A 17,129-nucleotide genomic window follows, 5' to 3' on the forward strand; every position below is an offset into this window, starting at 1 on the left:
AACTTTATGGAAAGAAAGGACAGTTTTTAAATGGAGGGTCAGAGGCCAGCACTATAATACCAGCACTCTGGAGACTTGGGTATGTTGTATCAAGGCTAGCCTGGGCTACAAAATGAGCTGGAGGTCAGCCTGCACTATATATCAAGACAGCCTCAAAGAAAAAAATTAAAGAGACAAGAGACGGGGGGGGGGGAGGGAGGAGGGAGAGAGGGAGAAGGGGGAGGAGGGAGAGGGAGAGAGGGAGAGAGGGAGGGAGGGAGGGAGGAGGGAGGGAGGGAGGGGAGGGAGGGAGAGGGAGGGGAGGAGGGGAGAGAGAGGAGGGAGAGAGGGAGGGAGGGAGGGAGGGAGGAGGAGGGAGGGAGGGAGGAGGGAGGAGTGGGCCAGCAAGAAAGCTCAGTGGTAGCAGTGCTGGACACCAAGCCTGAGCTGGCCCCCTGGGGCCTGCATGATGAGAGGAGAGAAGGGATTCCCACAGGTTGTCCTCTGACCTCCACATGCAGCTGAGGTACAGTTACAAATCCACACACACCTAACCAACTAAGCAAACAAACATCCTGGAATACACAGTGAGTTTGAGGTAATTCTGGGCTTCAAGAGACCCTGTCTCAAAAACAAACAGGCCAGGCATGGTGGTGGAGGTCTTTAACCTTCACACTTGGCAGGCTGATCTCTGAGTTTGAGGCCAGACTGGTCTACAGAGTGAGTTCTAGGCCAGCCAGAGCTACACAGTGAGAATCTATTTCAAAATCAAAGCTTTTGGCCTTATTTTTTTTTAATTGTTATTATCTTTATCTTCTGATTATGGGTGTTTTCCTGCATGCATGTCTATGCACCACCACATGTATACCTGGTGCCCACTGAAGCCAGAAGAGGACTTTGGATCCCCTGGGACTGAAGTTACAACAGATTGTGAGCCACTGTGTGAGTGCTGGGAATTGAACCAAGATCCTCTAGGAAAATCAGCCAGTGCTCTTACCACTCAATCATTTCTCCAGCCCCTGCTTCTGGCTTTCTAATGAACTGGATAGAAATGAACAAACAAGGAACTGGAGAAACGGCTCAGCGGGTAAGAGCACTTGCTGTTCTTCCAGAGGACCTGGGTTCAGTCCCAGCACCCACGTGTTGGCTCACAACCGTTTGTAATTTCAGATCCAGGGGGTCGGATGCCTCGTCTGACTTCCGTGAGCACCAAACACACAAGTGGTGCATGGACAGACATGCAGACAAACAAAACACCCATACAGCCTGGCTGCAGTGGCGGCCCATGCCTTTAATCCCCGCATTCGGAAGGCAGAGGCAGATAGATCTCTGGGAGTTCAAGGCCAGCCTGGTCTACAGGTGGTTCCAGGATAGGCTCCGAAGCTACACAGAGAAATCCTGTCCAAGCAAAACAAAACAAAACAAATAACAACAACAACAAAATCCATACACACAACATAAACCTAAATAAGTAAATCAATAAGCATAACTTCTAAGAGGAGAAGCTGCTGCCTCCAGCGTTAAAGTGCTGTGCTTCTGGAGGAGCAGGGCTGGGCTTGGAAGGGTGGGGTGGGACATCTTTCCAGGGACGAGGGATAAGAAAACATCTCTGAGTCCCAAATACCATAGGGCATTAGCAGACCATATGCAAGCACTGTTAACCGGTGGAGACTCAGAACAACAGGACGGCCCTTGTCCTCACCGAGGGAAGGTGGCCATCTCAAGAGACAGAGGCTATGGTCATTTCAGAGGACAAGAAATGTCAAGGAGAAAACAGACCAGAAGGGGAAGCACCCTATAGAGGTGACTCAAGGTGGTGGAGGTGACTGTGGAGCCAAAGGAGGAGAGGTTGTGTCCCCTCCTCCTGGCAACCGGGCTCCATTGGCCTCTTGGGACCAAGATCACACTTAATGTTGCCACCAATTCCTCGAAGACAAGAGGTCTCACCTTTTCAACAGGGAACTTTCAGAAACATGAGGCTACTTCTACCTCCTCAATTCCCAAATTAGGGTGTATATGAATGAAGGAAAGGGGAGGAGCAAGGCAGGCAGACCCTCATCTTCTCTAGGAAGGAGCTGGTAGGACCCAGGCGTCAGGCTGCCCGGTCCAGCTTTGTGGTGACAAGGGCCCCTTTGTGCCCCCCTCCCCCGAGGGCAGGGAGGAGCTGGGCCCTGGAGGCAGGCGGCCCCTGGCACCCGGGGGAGAGGAGGGGCTGGCAAGTGGGGCCTAGACCCTGGAAGCCAAGGACTGTGAGCCGGGCCAGCGGAGCAGAGGGTGCAGAAGCCAGACCATCCAAGTGAGTACTGAGGCAGAGAGAGCTAAGGTGAAGGAGGGGCAAACCGCCCCCAGGGGTCGGGAGCACTGGGAGCCAGGGTGTGTGCAAGGTCAGGTGTGCCAAGAAGCTGAGGAGTGTCACTGTGAACTGGAGGGTCACTCATTTTGAATGGGGCAAGGTGTCGCTTTGTAACGGATTGGGATCTTAGTGGAGACAGTGGTGAGTGGGGACAGCGATGGGGCTTTGAGAAGAAGAGACAAGGGACCTCAATCATGGACACACCTCATGATGGAGGCAGCTTCTGCAGTGCCAGCTCCCCTGGGGCTCCCAAAATTGGGAGAGATGGACAGTGATCTGGGCTGAGGGAGAAGGAAGGATGCAGAGGCATTAGATCCTTAAGGCCACCGTGTGGAGGAGGGTGAGGCCAGCAGCTGTGAACACCTGGTACACGGTGGGGGTGAGAGGGTGAGAGGGTGAGAGGGTGAGGCGCTCGCGTCCACCTCCCCCTTGCATCCGTCTGTGGTGTCCTCAACTCCTTTTCATTATCCTTCTCTCTAAAGAGATTTGCAGGTGTGTTTTTTCTGTCTTCACCCCTCCCTGGATTTGTTTTCGTTTGTTGAAATAGGGCCACGAGTAGCCCAGGCTAACCTCCAACTTGCCAAGGTAGCCCAAGCTGGTTTTGAACTCCTGATCCTCCTGCCTCCCCTCCATGTTCTGGGATAATAGGTGTGCTGTCACTATGCCTGGCTTCTCCAGTGGAAATTTAACACTACAGATATGGTGGCTGCCTGTTTTAGAAATACTAGCATTGCGATTCTTTAGCAAGCTTCAAATCAGCGTCCCAGCTGGGACTGCTTGGGACCCCACCCCAAGACTACCATTTGCCCCAGTAGAGAATGCATGGTGTGCATGCCTCTATGACCCATCTGCCTACATCGAATCTGCTGGTTCTCACCTCTGGGTATCTTCAGGTCCTTCCAGCCACGGCTGCCCTGCGCCCATAGATGTGTCTGGTGGGGAGCTCCGTAGTCACACCTCAGTGTGTGTGCAGGTCCTTGTGACTTGTGAGCATGGCAGTCAGAGCCATGACTGCCGGGCGTGCATGTCGAAAACTGAGGGCAGTCAGGTGGTCTCTGCACTGTGCACAGATGCTTCTCTGTAGAAACAGGGGTCTCAGGGCAGCGATGTGTCCTCACGAATCTCCGACTCGCCATTGTGTGAGTCTGTTCTTCCTGGCTGTCACATTTCCTACCAGCGTTTGCATGTTTCTGGGCATGTGTCTGCATCTGTGGGAAGAGGGCAGTCAAGGCAGGTGGGGTGGGGGGGAGCAGCCACTTCAAAATCCTGGCTCCAGTCCCAAGCGACCCACAGAGCAGCGGGGGGCCAAGAGGCCATCACCTCTGGCTCTTCCTGGACCCTCGCAGAGCCCAGTCAGGAGCGACCAAGTTCTCACTCATGCCCCACCTACCCCCAGGAGGTCCCTAGGATGGGGCACCCACACCCCCAGGGGAACAGGGCTCTTTTGTATTGGTCACTGGCCTCTGGTGAGGGTGGGGACACCCAGGGCCTGCTGCGGGTGGGAGAGGGCGGCAGGAATTCACACGGCATGCTGGGAATGCTGATGTTGTGAAACCCAGTCATTGATGAGGCTGGGTCCCTGCCTGCCACCCCCAGGCCTCATCTGCTCCTTCTCCCCACTCCTCACCCGCTCCTCCCCTCAGCCTAAAGCTGCCACTCCCTTCCCTCCCCACAGTTCTCCCACACCCCAGCTTTTGTGGGGGGTGTTGTTGTGGTACAGCATCTTTGAGGCTTGTGGGAGCATCCTGGGTATCCATGGGTACCAGAGACCACATGGATGTTCTTACAACAGGGACACAGCCTGTAGTACACACGGAAGAGCAGGGTGGAGGGTGCTCAGGCCTTCACGCCTAACTCCTGTCTGACTTGTGTTCTAGGTTGACTGGCCATTTCAAGTGGAATCAGGAGATATTTCCAACTCAGGGAGACTGAGGTAATGGGTAAAATACCCATGTTTTCTTGTGCCCGATAGCCCACTTCTGACTACAGGAGTGTTGGCTCCGCCTTTGCCTAGCGCTCTCTGAGAGGTGGAGAAGCAGGCATGATGGTGCTTGGGTCATTGTTAACCTGCCACTACCACCCAGAGACAGCACAGCATGGCCGTGGCCGCCGCAGAGTCTGCAGCCCCGCTGTGGTGTGATCTTAGGCAAGCTTTGTACCCCTCAGGACTTGAGATGTAAACAGTAATCGCACCCACCTCACAGGCACCAGAGTTGTAAGCCCAGTGCCCACTTGAGCTATGAGAATGACGGACATGAGCCAAACAGAGCCCTAAAGGATCTGGCTGCCCACTGAAGAACAGTTGCTCCTATTATTCTAGAGACATCTGGGGCTAAGAGCAGGGGAGAACTGGGGTCAGGAATGAGGTGTCAGGGCCCCTGCTTGGGCTGGGTAACTTTGGGCAGCTTGCTCAACGTCCCTGGGTGACTGGCTTCAAGCCTGGGAGCTGTGCCCATCTTCCAGCAGCCAGCTCTGATGAGTAGAATGTGGGGTCATTGCAGAACGAGAGGCCTGGCATTTATAAATGACAACAGCAGATAACCTCCTGTGGCCTTTTCCAAACTCACTCTTAGCTGCTGGTGGCGGACGCCTTTAATCCCAGCACTCAGGAGGCAGGGACAGGTGGATCTCTGTGAGTTCGAGGCCAAGCCTGGTCTACAGAGTGAGATCCAAGAGAAACCCTGTCTCGGAAAAGCAAGCAGCAGCAACCACAACAACTCACTCTTGTTCCTCTTCAGCCGTAGCTCGCTCACTTGCTGGACAAGATGATCTTCCTCACCACACTGCCTCTGTTCTGGATAATGATTTCAGGTAATGGCTGGGAGACGTGTCCCGGCCCCAACACTCCAGTCCAGTGGCCAATTCCTGGGGTCAGGAATGAGGTGTCAGGGCCTCATTGGGAACTGTTAGAGATAATGCAGTGGACTCTGTCCCTCAGCTTCTGTGCTCCTGCCCACCTCTAGCTTCTCGAGGAGGCCACTGGGGTGCCTGGATGCCCTCATCCATCTCCGCCTTCGAGGGCACGTGTGTCTCCATCCCGTGCCGCTTCGACTTCCCTGATGAGCTCCGGCCGGCTGTGGTCCACGGCGTCTGGTATTTCAACAGTCCTTACCCCAAGAACTACCCACCGGTGGTCTTCAAGTCCCGCACACAAGTGGTCCATGAGAGCTTCCAGGGCCGCAGCCGCCTGCTGGGAGACCTGGGTCTACGCAACTGCACCTTGCTTCTCAGCACACTCAGCCCCGAGCTGGGGGGCAAATACTATTTCCGAGGGGACCTGGGCGGCTACAACCAATACACCTTCTCAGAGCACAGCGTCCTGGACATCATCAGTGAGTCGGTCCCCCAGGGTTGAGTGGGCTCTGGGGCGGGGGGGGCTGCAGCAAGGCTGGGTAGGAGAGGGAGGAGCAGGTGGGTGTCCTCAGCCCCTGTGTTACCAGCTCAGACCCAGAAGAGGTCGATTTTGCTGGATGCAAACCCCAGTGCCCACGTGGGTCACATGGATGACAGACATAAACAAATCGGGCCCTGAGTAGTCTGGCGACCCTCTGAGGTTGCTCTTATTCTTCTAGAGACATCTAGAGCTAAAGACAGAGGGGACCCAGGGTCAGGGGTGAGGCCTCTAGATGCCTGCCTTAGTTGGGTGACCTCGGGCGCCTTGATTACATTTGCTGGATCTTAGTTTTCTCATATGAAGCGGAGCTAAGAACAGTGTGACAGCTGGTGGGTCTCGGTTTTAAGGCTGGGAGCGGCTTGCAGTACCAGATCTAAGCTCTGGCTGGTCCTGCAGGACCATTGCTGTCAGGCACAGTTTGCCATAGAAACCAACACTGGAGGTCTCGGGGTAACAGCCAAATTCTTGTCCTTGCCTTGCATGGTTCTATTCCTAATATGACAGAGGGGGGGGGGTCACACAATGTCTCAATGGGTGATGTTGCTTGCCCCAAGTCTGACAACACAGATTGAGGATGTAGCTCAGTGGTAGAATGTTAACTACATGTATGAGGTCCAAGAGTCAAGCCTCAAAACTGTGTTTTCAGGGGAGGGAAGAAAAGGGGAAAAAATCTGCAGGTAGCTATGGCCAGGTTTGGCAATTAAAACAGAAGCCCCTTCCTGGCTTCAGGGACTCCCACTGCCTGATTTATGAGAAGCTTCCCTAATTAGGGATCTTAGGCTATGTTTCCCAGCAGTATTTGGTCTTCGTGGATAGCCAGACTACAGCTTTAACATAGAAAGAGACCACGCCACACACGTAGCACACCAGGGCATACATGCATCACACACACAAACCATGCACATGGCGTCCACAAAACATGCCAGCTCCTCACTCCTATAATATACTTGTCTTAATTTGCTTTCTATTGCTGTGATAAACCCAGTGGCCAAAAGCAACATGGGAGGGCGGAGCATATTACAGTTAATGCTCAGGTCAGAGTTCACCACTGAGGGAAGCCAGAGCGGGGACTCAAGGCCTCCTGGAGGCAGGAACTGAACTCAGACCACAGAGGATTGCTACTTACTGGCTTGCTCCTCAGTCTCACATCCTGCAACCTATCTCATACCTTCCAGGACCACTTGCCTAAAGATGGCCCTGCTCACAATGGCTAAATCCTCCCACATCGATCATTAACTGAGAAAATGCTTCGCAGACGTACCTGCAGGGGGCCCTGGCCGATAGAGCCATTTTCTCAATTGAGGTTCCCCTTCCCAGATGACTCATGTCAACACAAACCCAACCAGGACAATACTACATACACACACACTGCACCCTGTCAACTGCTCCCCTTCCCCTCCGAGCCAGCAGCCCAGGTAGGGGATACATACAGGGACCAGAGAGGAATCTAATGGAACAGAATTCACAGATGCCGCAGAGGCAGGGGCCAAAGCCTTTATGCTGCCCTAACTGCGGCCTCAACGTCTTCAGATGCAAAGCGAGCGTAGCAACAGCATTCTTTCAGTACTGTTGTCGCTTTATTCTAGCGTCCTGGCTTGCTCTGTGAAGTGCTTAGGGTCGGGGTGGTGTGGGTGGGGGAGGTGCGACACCAGGGAAGGGTGTAGCTGTGAGGCACTGGGGACTCAGAGGGATAAAGTTCCAGGAGTGGAGCTGGGCAAGGTAGGCGTGACTACAGCCTGGGACTGCAGCTTCCAGAACCCTCCTTTTTCTCTACCTCATACACAGACACCCCCAACATCGTGGTGCCCCCGGAGGTGGTGGCAGGAAGTGAAGTGGAGGTCAGCTGTATGGTGCCGGACAACTGCCCGGAGCTGCGCCCAGAGCTGAGCTGGTTGGGTCACGAGGGGCTGGGGGAGCCCACTGTGCTGGGTCGGCTGCGTGAGGATGAAGGCACCTGGGTGCAGGTGTCGCTGCTGCACTTCGTGCCCACTAGAGAGGCCAACGGCCACCGGTTGGGCTGCCAGGCTGCCTTTCCCAATACCACCTTGCAGTTCGAGGGCTACGCCAGCCTGGATGTCAAGTGTGAGCCTGGGTGCGGGTTGGGGCAGGGGCGGGGCCTGCAAGAGCCGAGACAGGGAGTGGTCGGGTAGGGTGACTGTGGGAGGGGCTTGGATGGGTGGGGACTGGGGCGGGGCCTTGTTGGTAGGCGGTGTGTTGGGGGTGGGACCTGTCTGGTGGGTGGTACCTGGAGGGTGGGGCTTGGGGCGGGACCTCGGCTGTTTGAGCACGCTGGGAGGGATGGGGGCCTAGGGTAGAATTAGGTCTGGTTGGTAGGTCCTGGAGGGGTAGGTGGGCCTGTAAGGTGGGACCTGAGGGCGGGACCTGGGCTGGTGGAGCGGGTCTGGATCTGACTCTGACCTTCCGCCTTATCCCGGGCCTCAGACCCCCCAGTGATTGTGGAGATGAATTCCTCCGTGGAGGCCATTGAGGGCTCCCACGTCAGCCTGCTCTGTGGGGCTGACAGCAACCCTCTGCCGCTGCTGACTTGGATGCGGGACGGGACGGTGTTGAGTGAGGCAGTGGCCGAGAGCCTGTACCTGGATCTGGAGGAGGTGACACCGGGGGAGGACGGCGTCTATGCTTGCCTGGCAGAGAACGCCTATGGCCAGGACAACCGCACCGTGGAGCTGAGCGTCATGTGTGAGTCCCCCACCCGGGGCACCCATACAGCCCTGCAGAAACAGACATTGGGAAAGACTTCACTCAGAAGGACCAGCCTTAAACACCAGGGACTTATTTGCATTTAAAAATAAGGACAGTTGTAGCTAAAGTTTTTAGCATTTATTTAATTTTTATTTGTGTGACGGGGGTCGTGGGAGGGCTTGTACATGACAGGATGCTGTGTGGATGTTCAGTCTTGACTTTTTACCATATGGGTCCCAGGGATTCAGCTCAGGTCATCAGGCTTGACAGCAGGTTTCCTTACTGGCTGAGCCATCTGCCTGGCCCAGTTGAAGTTTAATGGGAGGGCCGAGGAGACCCCAGGCATCAATGAGCCCATTGCACGGACCTGGCTGTAATTGGAGAGGGATGCTGTCAGAGCGGGACACTTAACTGAGAACCAAGCACAGCCCATTCATGCATGTACTCATTCATTCATTCATTCACAAATATGTATTGAGGCAAAGTGCCCAGGGCTGGGGATAATAAAGACAGTCACAGCCAATGTTCACTCAGCACTTCCCAACTGCTTCACACACATGCTCTTTGCCCTGGCATCCCCTCCGCCTCCTGCTCAGTTCCCTCAAGACTTCTTCACCATCCTACTTAGAACCATGACCACCTAATTCCTCCTCCCCAAGCTTTTGTTTCTTAAGCACAAATCCTCTGGCTGAAAATGTATTTTATTTCCTTCCATAGCACCTTCCCACAGGGCATTGCTCAGCTGGAACCATGCCTGTCACTTATAAGGGTCTCATCACATGTTGGATGATCACCCCTGTTCTGTGAAGCTGGGATTATTAAGTTCATTTTCGTGATGGGAAAAATGAGTCCCAGGGTTAAGACACAAGTCTGCACAGCTGGGAAGGGGTAGGCAGTGCTCGCATCCAAAGACAAGCTCCTAGGCCACAGATGTAATTCCAACAGTCAGGAGGCTAAGGCAGGAGGATTGCCGTGAGTTCAAGGCCAATCTGGACTATATAGTGAAGTAAAAGTCAGCTAGGGCTACATGGTAAGAGCCTGTCTCAAAAGCAAATAAACAAATAAACAGCATTTAAAAAAGAACAAAAAAGGACAATCTCTCTGTCTGCAGAATGACAAGCCATGCCATTCTGGATGGATGTTGTAGATTTGAAGTGTCAGGGGTCACATTTGGTGGTGGGAATTGGCCAGCAAGTAGAGCAGTTCCCATGGGTTCTGATATTTTGTCTTCCCCCAGATGCACCTAGGAAACCCACGGTGAATGGAACAGTGGTGGCCGTAGAGGGGGAGACTGTCTCCATCCTGTGCTCCACACAGAGCAACCCAGACCCCATTCTTACCATCTTCAAGGAGAAGCAGATCCTGGCTACCGTCATCTATGAGAGTCAGCTGCAGCTGGAGCTCCCTGCAGTGACGCCGGAGGATGATGGGGAGTACTGGTGTGTGGCTGAGAACCAGTATGGCCAGACAGCCACTGCCTTCAACCTCTCTGTGGAGTGTGAGTGCCCCTCCCCCACCGCTTCCACCATCGGGCTCAGTGGGGACACCTGGGTCATTGGGAGGCCCCCTTGCATCCCAGTCAGGGCCTGCTTTGCCTGCCCCTGCTCCCTGGTAAGGGTGGGGAACAGCAGAGAAGCTGAACCCATGCTGACTGCATCCTGGGAGTAGAGAGAGCTTTTGATCGAGGGGGTTCAGGATCCAGTGGTTACAGTTAAAACTGTACAGTTAAATGGTAATTAAAATGGAGAGCATTGCTAGGTACCAGACACTGTTGGATGTGCTATACTCAGGGTCCCATTTCATCTTCATGACACCAATGCCCATCTTACAGAGAAGGAAACTCAGGCCCAGAGAGGTGAGGACACTTGCCCAAGGCCGTGCAGCTAAGAAATAGCAGATTTTGAGAATCAGACTCAGGTGGCCTGACTCTGCTCTGCACTGCCTAGAGCTGACCACCCTGAGCTCAAACGCTGCCGACTGAGCGGTTGCGATGTGCTCTTGAGAGGTGGGGGATGGGAGCAAGGAGCCGCCAAGCTTATTAGCAGACCCAGCACAGTCAGGGGCATGCTAAGGACACATGGATAAGCTAATGTCTTGGAAGTGAAAGTAATTACTACACTGCCAACTAGCACCTGGCCTGGCCTCTCTGTGGAAGACTCCTTCCCCTCTGCCCAGCCCCATGCCTGTGTCACTACAGGAGGTTTGCAGCCAAGTCCTAGCTGTGACTCCTCTTCCTCCAGCTTTCCAGAAATTTCCCAACAAGGAATGCCATCTCCTTGTTTCCAGTTCCCCAGGCTTCCTCCTCAGCTTTGCCTGGCTTGCAGTGCTGACCTCTAAACTGCACCTCTTACAGTGCTGAGGATGGAATCCAGGGCTTATTTATGCATGTCAGGCAGGTGCCCTACCACTGAGCCACGCCCCCAGTCCCAGCTCCTTTTTCTGCAAAAAGATGGCGAAAGCACCTCATAACTGACTGTGAGGATGAAAGGAAAGTGTCCTCTGCATCCTTAGACCCCATCGTCTTGTCCCCCTGGCTTTTCCTGGGACTCAAGTCTGGGTATTTGTCACCTACAGCCAAAGCTTTATGTGCTGCCTCTGCTAGATGCTTCATCTCTACAGATGTAAGTGCTTGGTAGGGATGCTGAGCATTTCATACATGCTCACTCACCTGTCTCTGGAGCCCCATAGCCTCTTGTGAGCTAACAGGACATCCCCTTCTCCAGGGCCTGGGGGTGTAGCTCAGCTGGCAGAGTGCTTAGCTAGCATGTATGAAGCCCTGGGTTGTATTTACAGTGTTGCATGTGCCCGGCATGTTGGCACTCCCCCACCCCCCAAATTCCAGCAGTCAGGAGGCGGAGGCAGAAGAATCAGAAGTTAAACCTTGGCTACCTAGGGAGCCTGAGGCCAGCCTGGCCATCTTAATTTTCTTTGTTGTTGATACAAGACTCTCCTGAAAGCAACTTAGGGGAGATGTGTTTATTTAGCTCATGTTTCCAGGCTACAGCCCATCATTGCGGGAACATCATGTTAACAGGGACTTGAAGGAGCTGGTCACATCACATCCACAGCCAGGAGCAGAGAGCCCTGAGTTAATGCCAGACTCAGTCCTCTCTCTCCTTTTCATTCAGTGTGTGTCAGGGGACAGATGGCCTCATGAACCAATGTTGTTCACTTTCAGAGTGACTCTTCCTTCTTCAGTGAACTCAATTAATCAAAATCCCGCACAGCCCCTCACTGAGACTCCCTTACCAGGTAGTTCCACAGTGTTGGGCATTATCTATCACACACGTCTCTGACTCAAAAAAAACCCAAACCCAAAAGTCCCCCCACCTTTACGTACCCATCTTGAAGGTTCACTGGCCACACTCAGCCAGTAGATGGCAGAATTGGGATGCCAAAGACAGGCACCCCCAAAACTCTCCATTGTTTGAATCATGCCAAAGGGTTGTATAGTTTTTCTGGAACTTCTGAGAAGCCGAAAAGATACTGAGTACACACAGAGCTAGGGTACCAGCACTCTAGCATCTGGAACTTCTGAGAAGCCGAAAAGATACTGAGTACACACAGAGCTAGGGCACCAGCACTCTAGCATCTGGAACTTCTGAGAAGCCGAAAAGATACTGAGTACACACACAGCTAGGGCACCAGCACTCTAGCATCTGGAGAGGGCACTTGTCACCAGTCTTTCAGAAATATTCCAGAATCCTCTCTTTTTTAGTTCAGATTTGGTGTTATTCTTTTCCTCTGGGCTGGGTTGATTACTTGGAGCAGAGTGTACCTGGGGCCCATCAGTTTTACCTTTGCAGGCTTAGAGACAGATGCATTGAGGCTCCAGCTGCAATCGCTCCCCTCTGGTGCAGATTTATCTGCTCTTGTGACTTTCTGTCCATCACTGTTACTGGCACATTCCTCGGGGCTCGGAAGTGGGTAGAGTCAGTGAGCTGATGGTCTTTAGCCTGTGTGAGCAGATTTGGGTCAGAATTCACTCAGCACTGGTCTAGAGGCAGCAGAGAGGTGTCAGGTAGTTGATGACAAATGAACACAGTTTTAAAAGCATACGTTAGGGGCTGGGGAAGTGGCTCAGTGTGTTACGTGCTTCCTGTACAAGCATGAGGGACCATGTTCAAATCACATGCCCCCATGTTTGAAGAAAAGAAGACAAAGAAAGCCATGGGCCGTGTGGGATGGCAGACCCCTGTAATCCTAGTACTGGGAGCAGAGACAGGAGGATTCCAAGGACTTGCTGGCCAGCCAGATGATAACCTCTAATATAGTGAGAGACCCTGTCTCAAAAAATAAGTAGAGAGTGATAGAAAGACACCCAGTGTCTGGCATCCACATGTGCATGTATCTATACTTGGACAACTGCACATATATGCACAACTTTCTCTCTCTCTCTCTTACACACACACACACACACACACACACACACACACACACACACACACACACTGAATAATTTAGCTGGGCATGGTGACTCAAGCCTGGAAATCCCAGCACTTGGGAGACAGAAAACCACAGAGAGTTCCAGGCTATTCAGAGTTAGATAACAAGGCTCTGTCTCAAAAAAACAAAAACAAACAAAGCAAAAGCCTCATTCAACATTGTAATATAACTTCTATCCTAGAAAAACGAAAGGAAAAAACCTTTCTAGACTCCATGTGTAATCAAAGCTGCGGAAGCAAGGCTCAACCAAGTAACCTGGGGTGGAGGGGGATGTTGGTGGGAGTGAAGGGGATCAGGATTCGAGGGGTTCCCAGGAGAGGAAGCCAGTGGGGGGGCATTGTCAGGGCCAGGGAAGAGGGAAGGACACTGCCAAAGGAGGCTATAGTGTGGATGCTCAAATGGCCAAAGCCCATAGGTCCCTTTTGGAAAACATCACCCCAACCACAACGAGAGTCCATGGCCAAAGTTAGAGACGGTGCAGATGGGAGAAGAGTTGTTTTGTCATAGCAAGGCTGGAGTCACCTCAGTGGCAGAGGCAGGAGAGTCTTACAAGGAGCATTTCAAACACCCGGGCTGGTATGGGTCAGGATGCAAAGAAAGAATCCTTGGATGTCATGGTGGTCCATGTAAGGTATCTATTAGGAGAACTTGTGTGTGTGGGAGCACTATGATCCCCCATCTTGTGCGGAGTGAGAAACCTCAGAGTGTCCTTCTGAGGTACCTGTCATTTCAAACTCAAGTGTCTGTCTCTCTCTTGAATCTCCCCATGACTGTCACTGATCACAGGAGGCCTGAGGGCGTGTACAAGTGTGGGGTGTTGGTTTAGGCTGGTGGATTTGTTTGTTTGAGACAGAGTCTCACTATGTAGCTCTAGTTGGCCTGGAGCTCTAAGTAGACCAGGCTGACCGCGAACTCACAGAGACCCACCTGCCTCTGCCTCAGCAGTATTGGGATTAAAGGCAGGCATGCACTATCATACTCAGTGCAGGCTAGTGTGTTTCTGTGCTTGGGGATGACCTAACCATTTCCCAGGGTCTGTGAAGTCCCATGTTGCTGCTGGGTTGTGGTCAGTCTGAAGGGGCAACATGCAGTGGGCAGGGCTACAGACTGGTTGGGAGTTCCATGTTTCTAGGCCAGAACCTACACAGAGCTAGCTCACCCACCTCTGGACACCCTGGCCTTGCCCCTACCAAGGAGTCCTGGAGGCCCAATCTCACCCTTAGCCTTGATTTTAATCTTGCAGTTGCCCCCATAATCCTTCTGGAGTCACACTGTGCTGCGGCCAGAGACACAGTGCAGTGCCTGTGTGTGGTGAAATCCAACCCGGAACCCTCTGTGGCCTTTGAGCTGCCTTCCCGCAACGTGACTGTGAATGAGACAGAGAGGGAGTTCGTGTACTCAGAGCGCAGTGGCCTCCTGCTCACCAGCATCCTCACACTACGGGGGCAGGCCCAGGCCCCACCCCGGGTCATCTGTACCTCCAGGAACCTCTACGGCACCCAGAGCCTAGAGCTGCCCTTCCAGGGAGCACGTGAGTGATGTGATCTGGGGGTGGGGGCCACAGGAAGGTGGGGGGGGCTCTTGGATCTGCTCAACCCCTACTCCTGCTGATGATTAAGCTGCTGAGCATGGGCCAGCTATGTAGACTGATAAAATAGCAAAAGACGTTATCCAGACTTGTCATCCCAGCTACTGGGAGGCCGAGTCAAAGAATTATGAGTTCTAAGCCATTTACTAAGACTGTAAATGAAATCCCCCAGTGAGGGGCTGGGGTGTGGCTCAGTGGTAGAGCCCCTGCCTAGAACCCCCAATGAGGGGCTGGGGTGTGGCTCAGTGGTAGAGCCCCTGCCTAGAATCCCCCAGTGAGGGGCTGGGGTGTGGCTCAGTGGTAGAGCCCCTGCCTAGAATCCCCCAGAAGGGCTGGGGCCTAGGGATCAGTCATTTGCTTAGGAGATCATAGAGTCCAAACTCCAGTACTAAAAAAGCTCACTCTGTAATTGGTGAGCAGAGGCTGCCTGAAAATTTGGGCTCTGACCCTGGAGTGTCCTGAGAACCCAGACATCCTGAGGCCTAACAATAGCCCTGAGGGTTCCTGCCCCTTCTGTCCTTAGACCGACTGATGTGGGCCAAAATTGGGCCTGTGGGCGCCGTGGTCGCCTTTGCCATCCTGATAGCCATCGTGTGCTACATCACCCAGACGCGCAGAAAGTGAGTACCCTTCACAATGATCTGGAGACGTGGAGTCTCGAAGTGGGGGGATGAGAAACTGTGGGAGGCTGGGGTGAGCAAACCTGGGTAGTTCTGTGCGCGCAGGAAGGGCAGAAAGTCTCCCTGGGCACACATCTGTCCATGTTCTAGGCGGCAGCCTCCTGGCCTGCTTGAAGCTCTCCACCTGTCAGCAGGCACAGGAACCCTGGAAGCAGGGAAGGGAGGGAGCCACTTGGGTGTGAGGAGAGGGTGACCCGATAAAACCGGTGTGCCGTGCCTCCCTGCAGAAAGAACGTCACAGAGAGCCCCAGTTTCTCAGCGGGAGACAACCCTCATGTCCTGTACAGCCCCGAATTCCGAATCTCCGGGGCACCTGATAAGTATGAGGTGAGGGCCACACTCCCGCGGCTCCTGGTTTCCTAGGGAAAGTCACAACATCAAGGTTGCGGAGAGTGGAGGTGGGGTGGAGGAGGCCGCCAGCCTCCTGGGCGGGTGTTTGGAGGGCTGGATTGGGGTGCGTTTGGGGAGGAGACTCCTTGCTGGGGTTGTTCCCGAGGGCTGGGGGGTGGGGCCGGGGCAGCCCCGCCCTCCCCGCCTGTCCCTGTGACTGCATTTCCTTCTTCAATAGTCCAGAGAGGTCTCTACCCGGGAAGGTCACTGAGAGCCCCAGGAGGTAGGTTCCGGGGGCCTCAGTGTGCCAGCCTCCGGGCCCTAGCTGGGCCTCGGGGTTGGTGTGCATGTGTGTGTGTTCCAGTCAGGCGTCTGTGGCTCTCTTTGGTTAATCCCAGCCTCGCTCAGCAGCCCCGGCCTCGTCTAGTCTGTCCCTTCGCTGATCCCTTTTTTCTGTCTGTGGCCACTGTGCTATTGTGTGTCCAAATGCTGGTGGGGTGGGAGACAGGGATAGAGAGATGGGGAAGTGGGGAGTCACACCCCCAGGATTTCCTCAGCTGAGGAAGGAGACCCTGCACCATATCCAAAGAGAGAAAGGTTTACTGGACCAGGCACTTGCAGACTTTCCAAACGGGTTGTCCAACCAAGATTTCTTCTAGAGAAGAGTTCTGAGTTCAATCCTGCACCCTAAGGTTACTTTCTCAGCGGGCTCCCTGGAGCCTGGAATTCTTAGGCAAATGTCAAGGTTAGCAATGAAAAGATGTGTCCTTAGTGGGTATCAGCACTTGCAAGGTCCCCCATCCTGAATGGGACTCTGACTGTGGAGCTCCCTGAGCTGGTGGCCCCTGGGGAAAGGGGTGCCAGCACCCCAGTCTTTGCATGGGGAAAAGTCAGAGAGGACCCCGCTGATGGTCATCTTCTCCCCTCCATAGAGCAAGAGGCGCCTGGGATCTGAGAGGAGGCTGCTGGGTCTTCGGGGGGAACCCCCAGAGCTGGACCTCAGTTATTCTCACTCAGACCTGGGAAAACAACCCACCAAGGACAGCTACACCCTGACGGAGGAGCTGGCTGAGTACGCCGAAATCCGAGTCAAGTGACGGAGCTGGGGGCTGGCCCTGTGGCTTACCCCCAGCAGGACCTCGCTGGCCCTCACTGGCTGTAGGCTCCCTTCCTCTTCAAAGTGGTAGGGGTGAGGGCAGGAAGGGGGCAGGGCAGGAGATAGTGAGGTCCTGGGGCCCGGCCTCCCCCTCCTCCCCAGCTGTTCCTCCCTGCCAACAAGCCACGCCCACATTACAGCTCCTATCTTCCTTTAACCTCAGCTGTTTAGAGGGCGCTCTGTCTGTCCGTGTTATTTATTGCAATCCCTCTCCTTGTCTCCTGCCCCCTACCTGGCCCTGGGACCCGTACAGAAGGGACATGAAATAAATGTCCTACTGCCAAATGCCAGTCTAGACCCGTCCTTTGGAGAAAGGGGCTGTATCAGTTGTTTTTCACTGGGCTGTAACAAAATACTGGACAAAAGCAACTTTGGTAATTACCTTTCTGTTACTGTGAGAAAATTCCACAACCAAAAGCAACTTATGGAAGAAAGGGTTTTTTCTTTGTTTGTTTGTTTTTAAAGATGTATTTATTTTCATTTTATGTGTATGTGTGCTT

General features: G+C 53.7%; 1 protein-coding gene across 4 annotated transcripts; it reads left to right on the forward strand.

Moving 5' to 3' along the window:
* The first annotated feature begins 60 nt into the window (after positions 1-60).
* Mag (myelin associated glycoprotein) lies at positions 61-16,919 on the forward strand. 4 transcript variants are annotated; one of them, XM_028855253.1, is made up of 12 exons: positions 2,177-2,275; positions 4,210-4,265; positions 5,071-5,143; positions 5,296-5,664; positions 7,512-7,808; positions 8,169-8,426; positions 9,667-9,927; positions 14,119-14,406; positions 14,987-15,083; positions 15,371-15,470; positions 15,712-15,756; positions 16,406-16,919. In XM_028855253.1, exons 3-11 carry the CDS (start codon positions 5,098-5,100, stop codon positions 15,742-15,744), a joined length of 1,749 nt encoding a protein of 582 aa, XP_028711086.1. In that variant the 5' UTR covers positions 2,177-2,275; positions 4,210-4,265; positions 5,071-5,097; the 3' UTR covers positions 15,745-15,756; positions 16,406-16,919. The 4 variants fall into 4 exon arrangements, with proteins under 4 accessions (XP_037058054.1, XP_028711086.1, XP_028711082.1 ...); XM_037202159.1 differs by lacking the exons at positions 2,177-2,275; positions 15,712-15,756 and adding an exon at positions 61-79; XM_028855249.1 differs by lacking the exon at positions 15,712-15,756.
* The last annotated feature ends 210 nt before the right edge of the window (positions 16,920-17,129 follow it).

This window comes from Peromyscus leucopus, chromosome 1, assembly GCF_004664715.2.
Source record: "Peromyscus leucopus breed LL Stock chromosome 1, UCI_PerLeu_2.1, whole genome shotgun sequence".
In the NCBI taxonomy this organism is placed as follows: Eukaryota; Metazoa; Chordata; class Mammalia; order Rodentia; family Cricetidae; genus Peromyscus; species Peromyscus leucopus.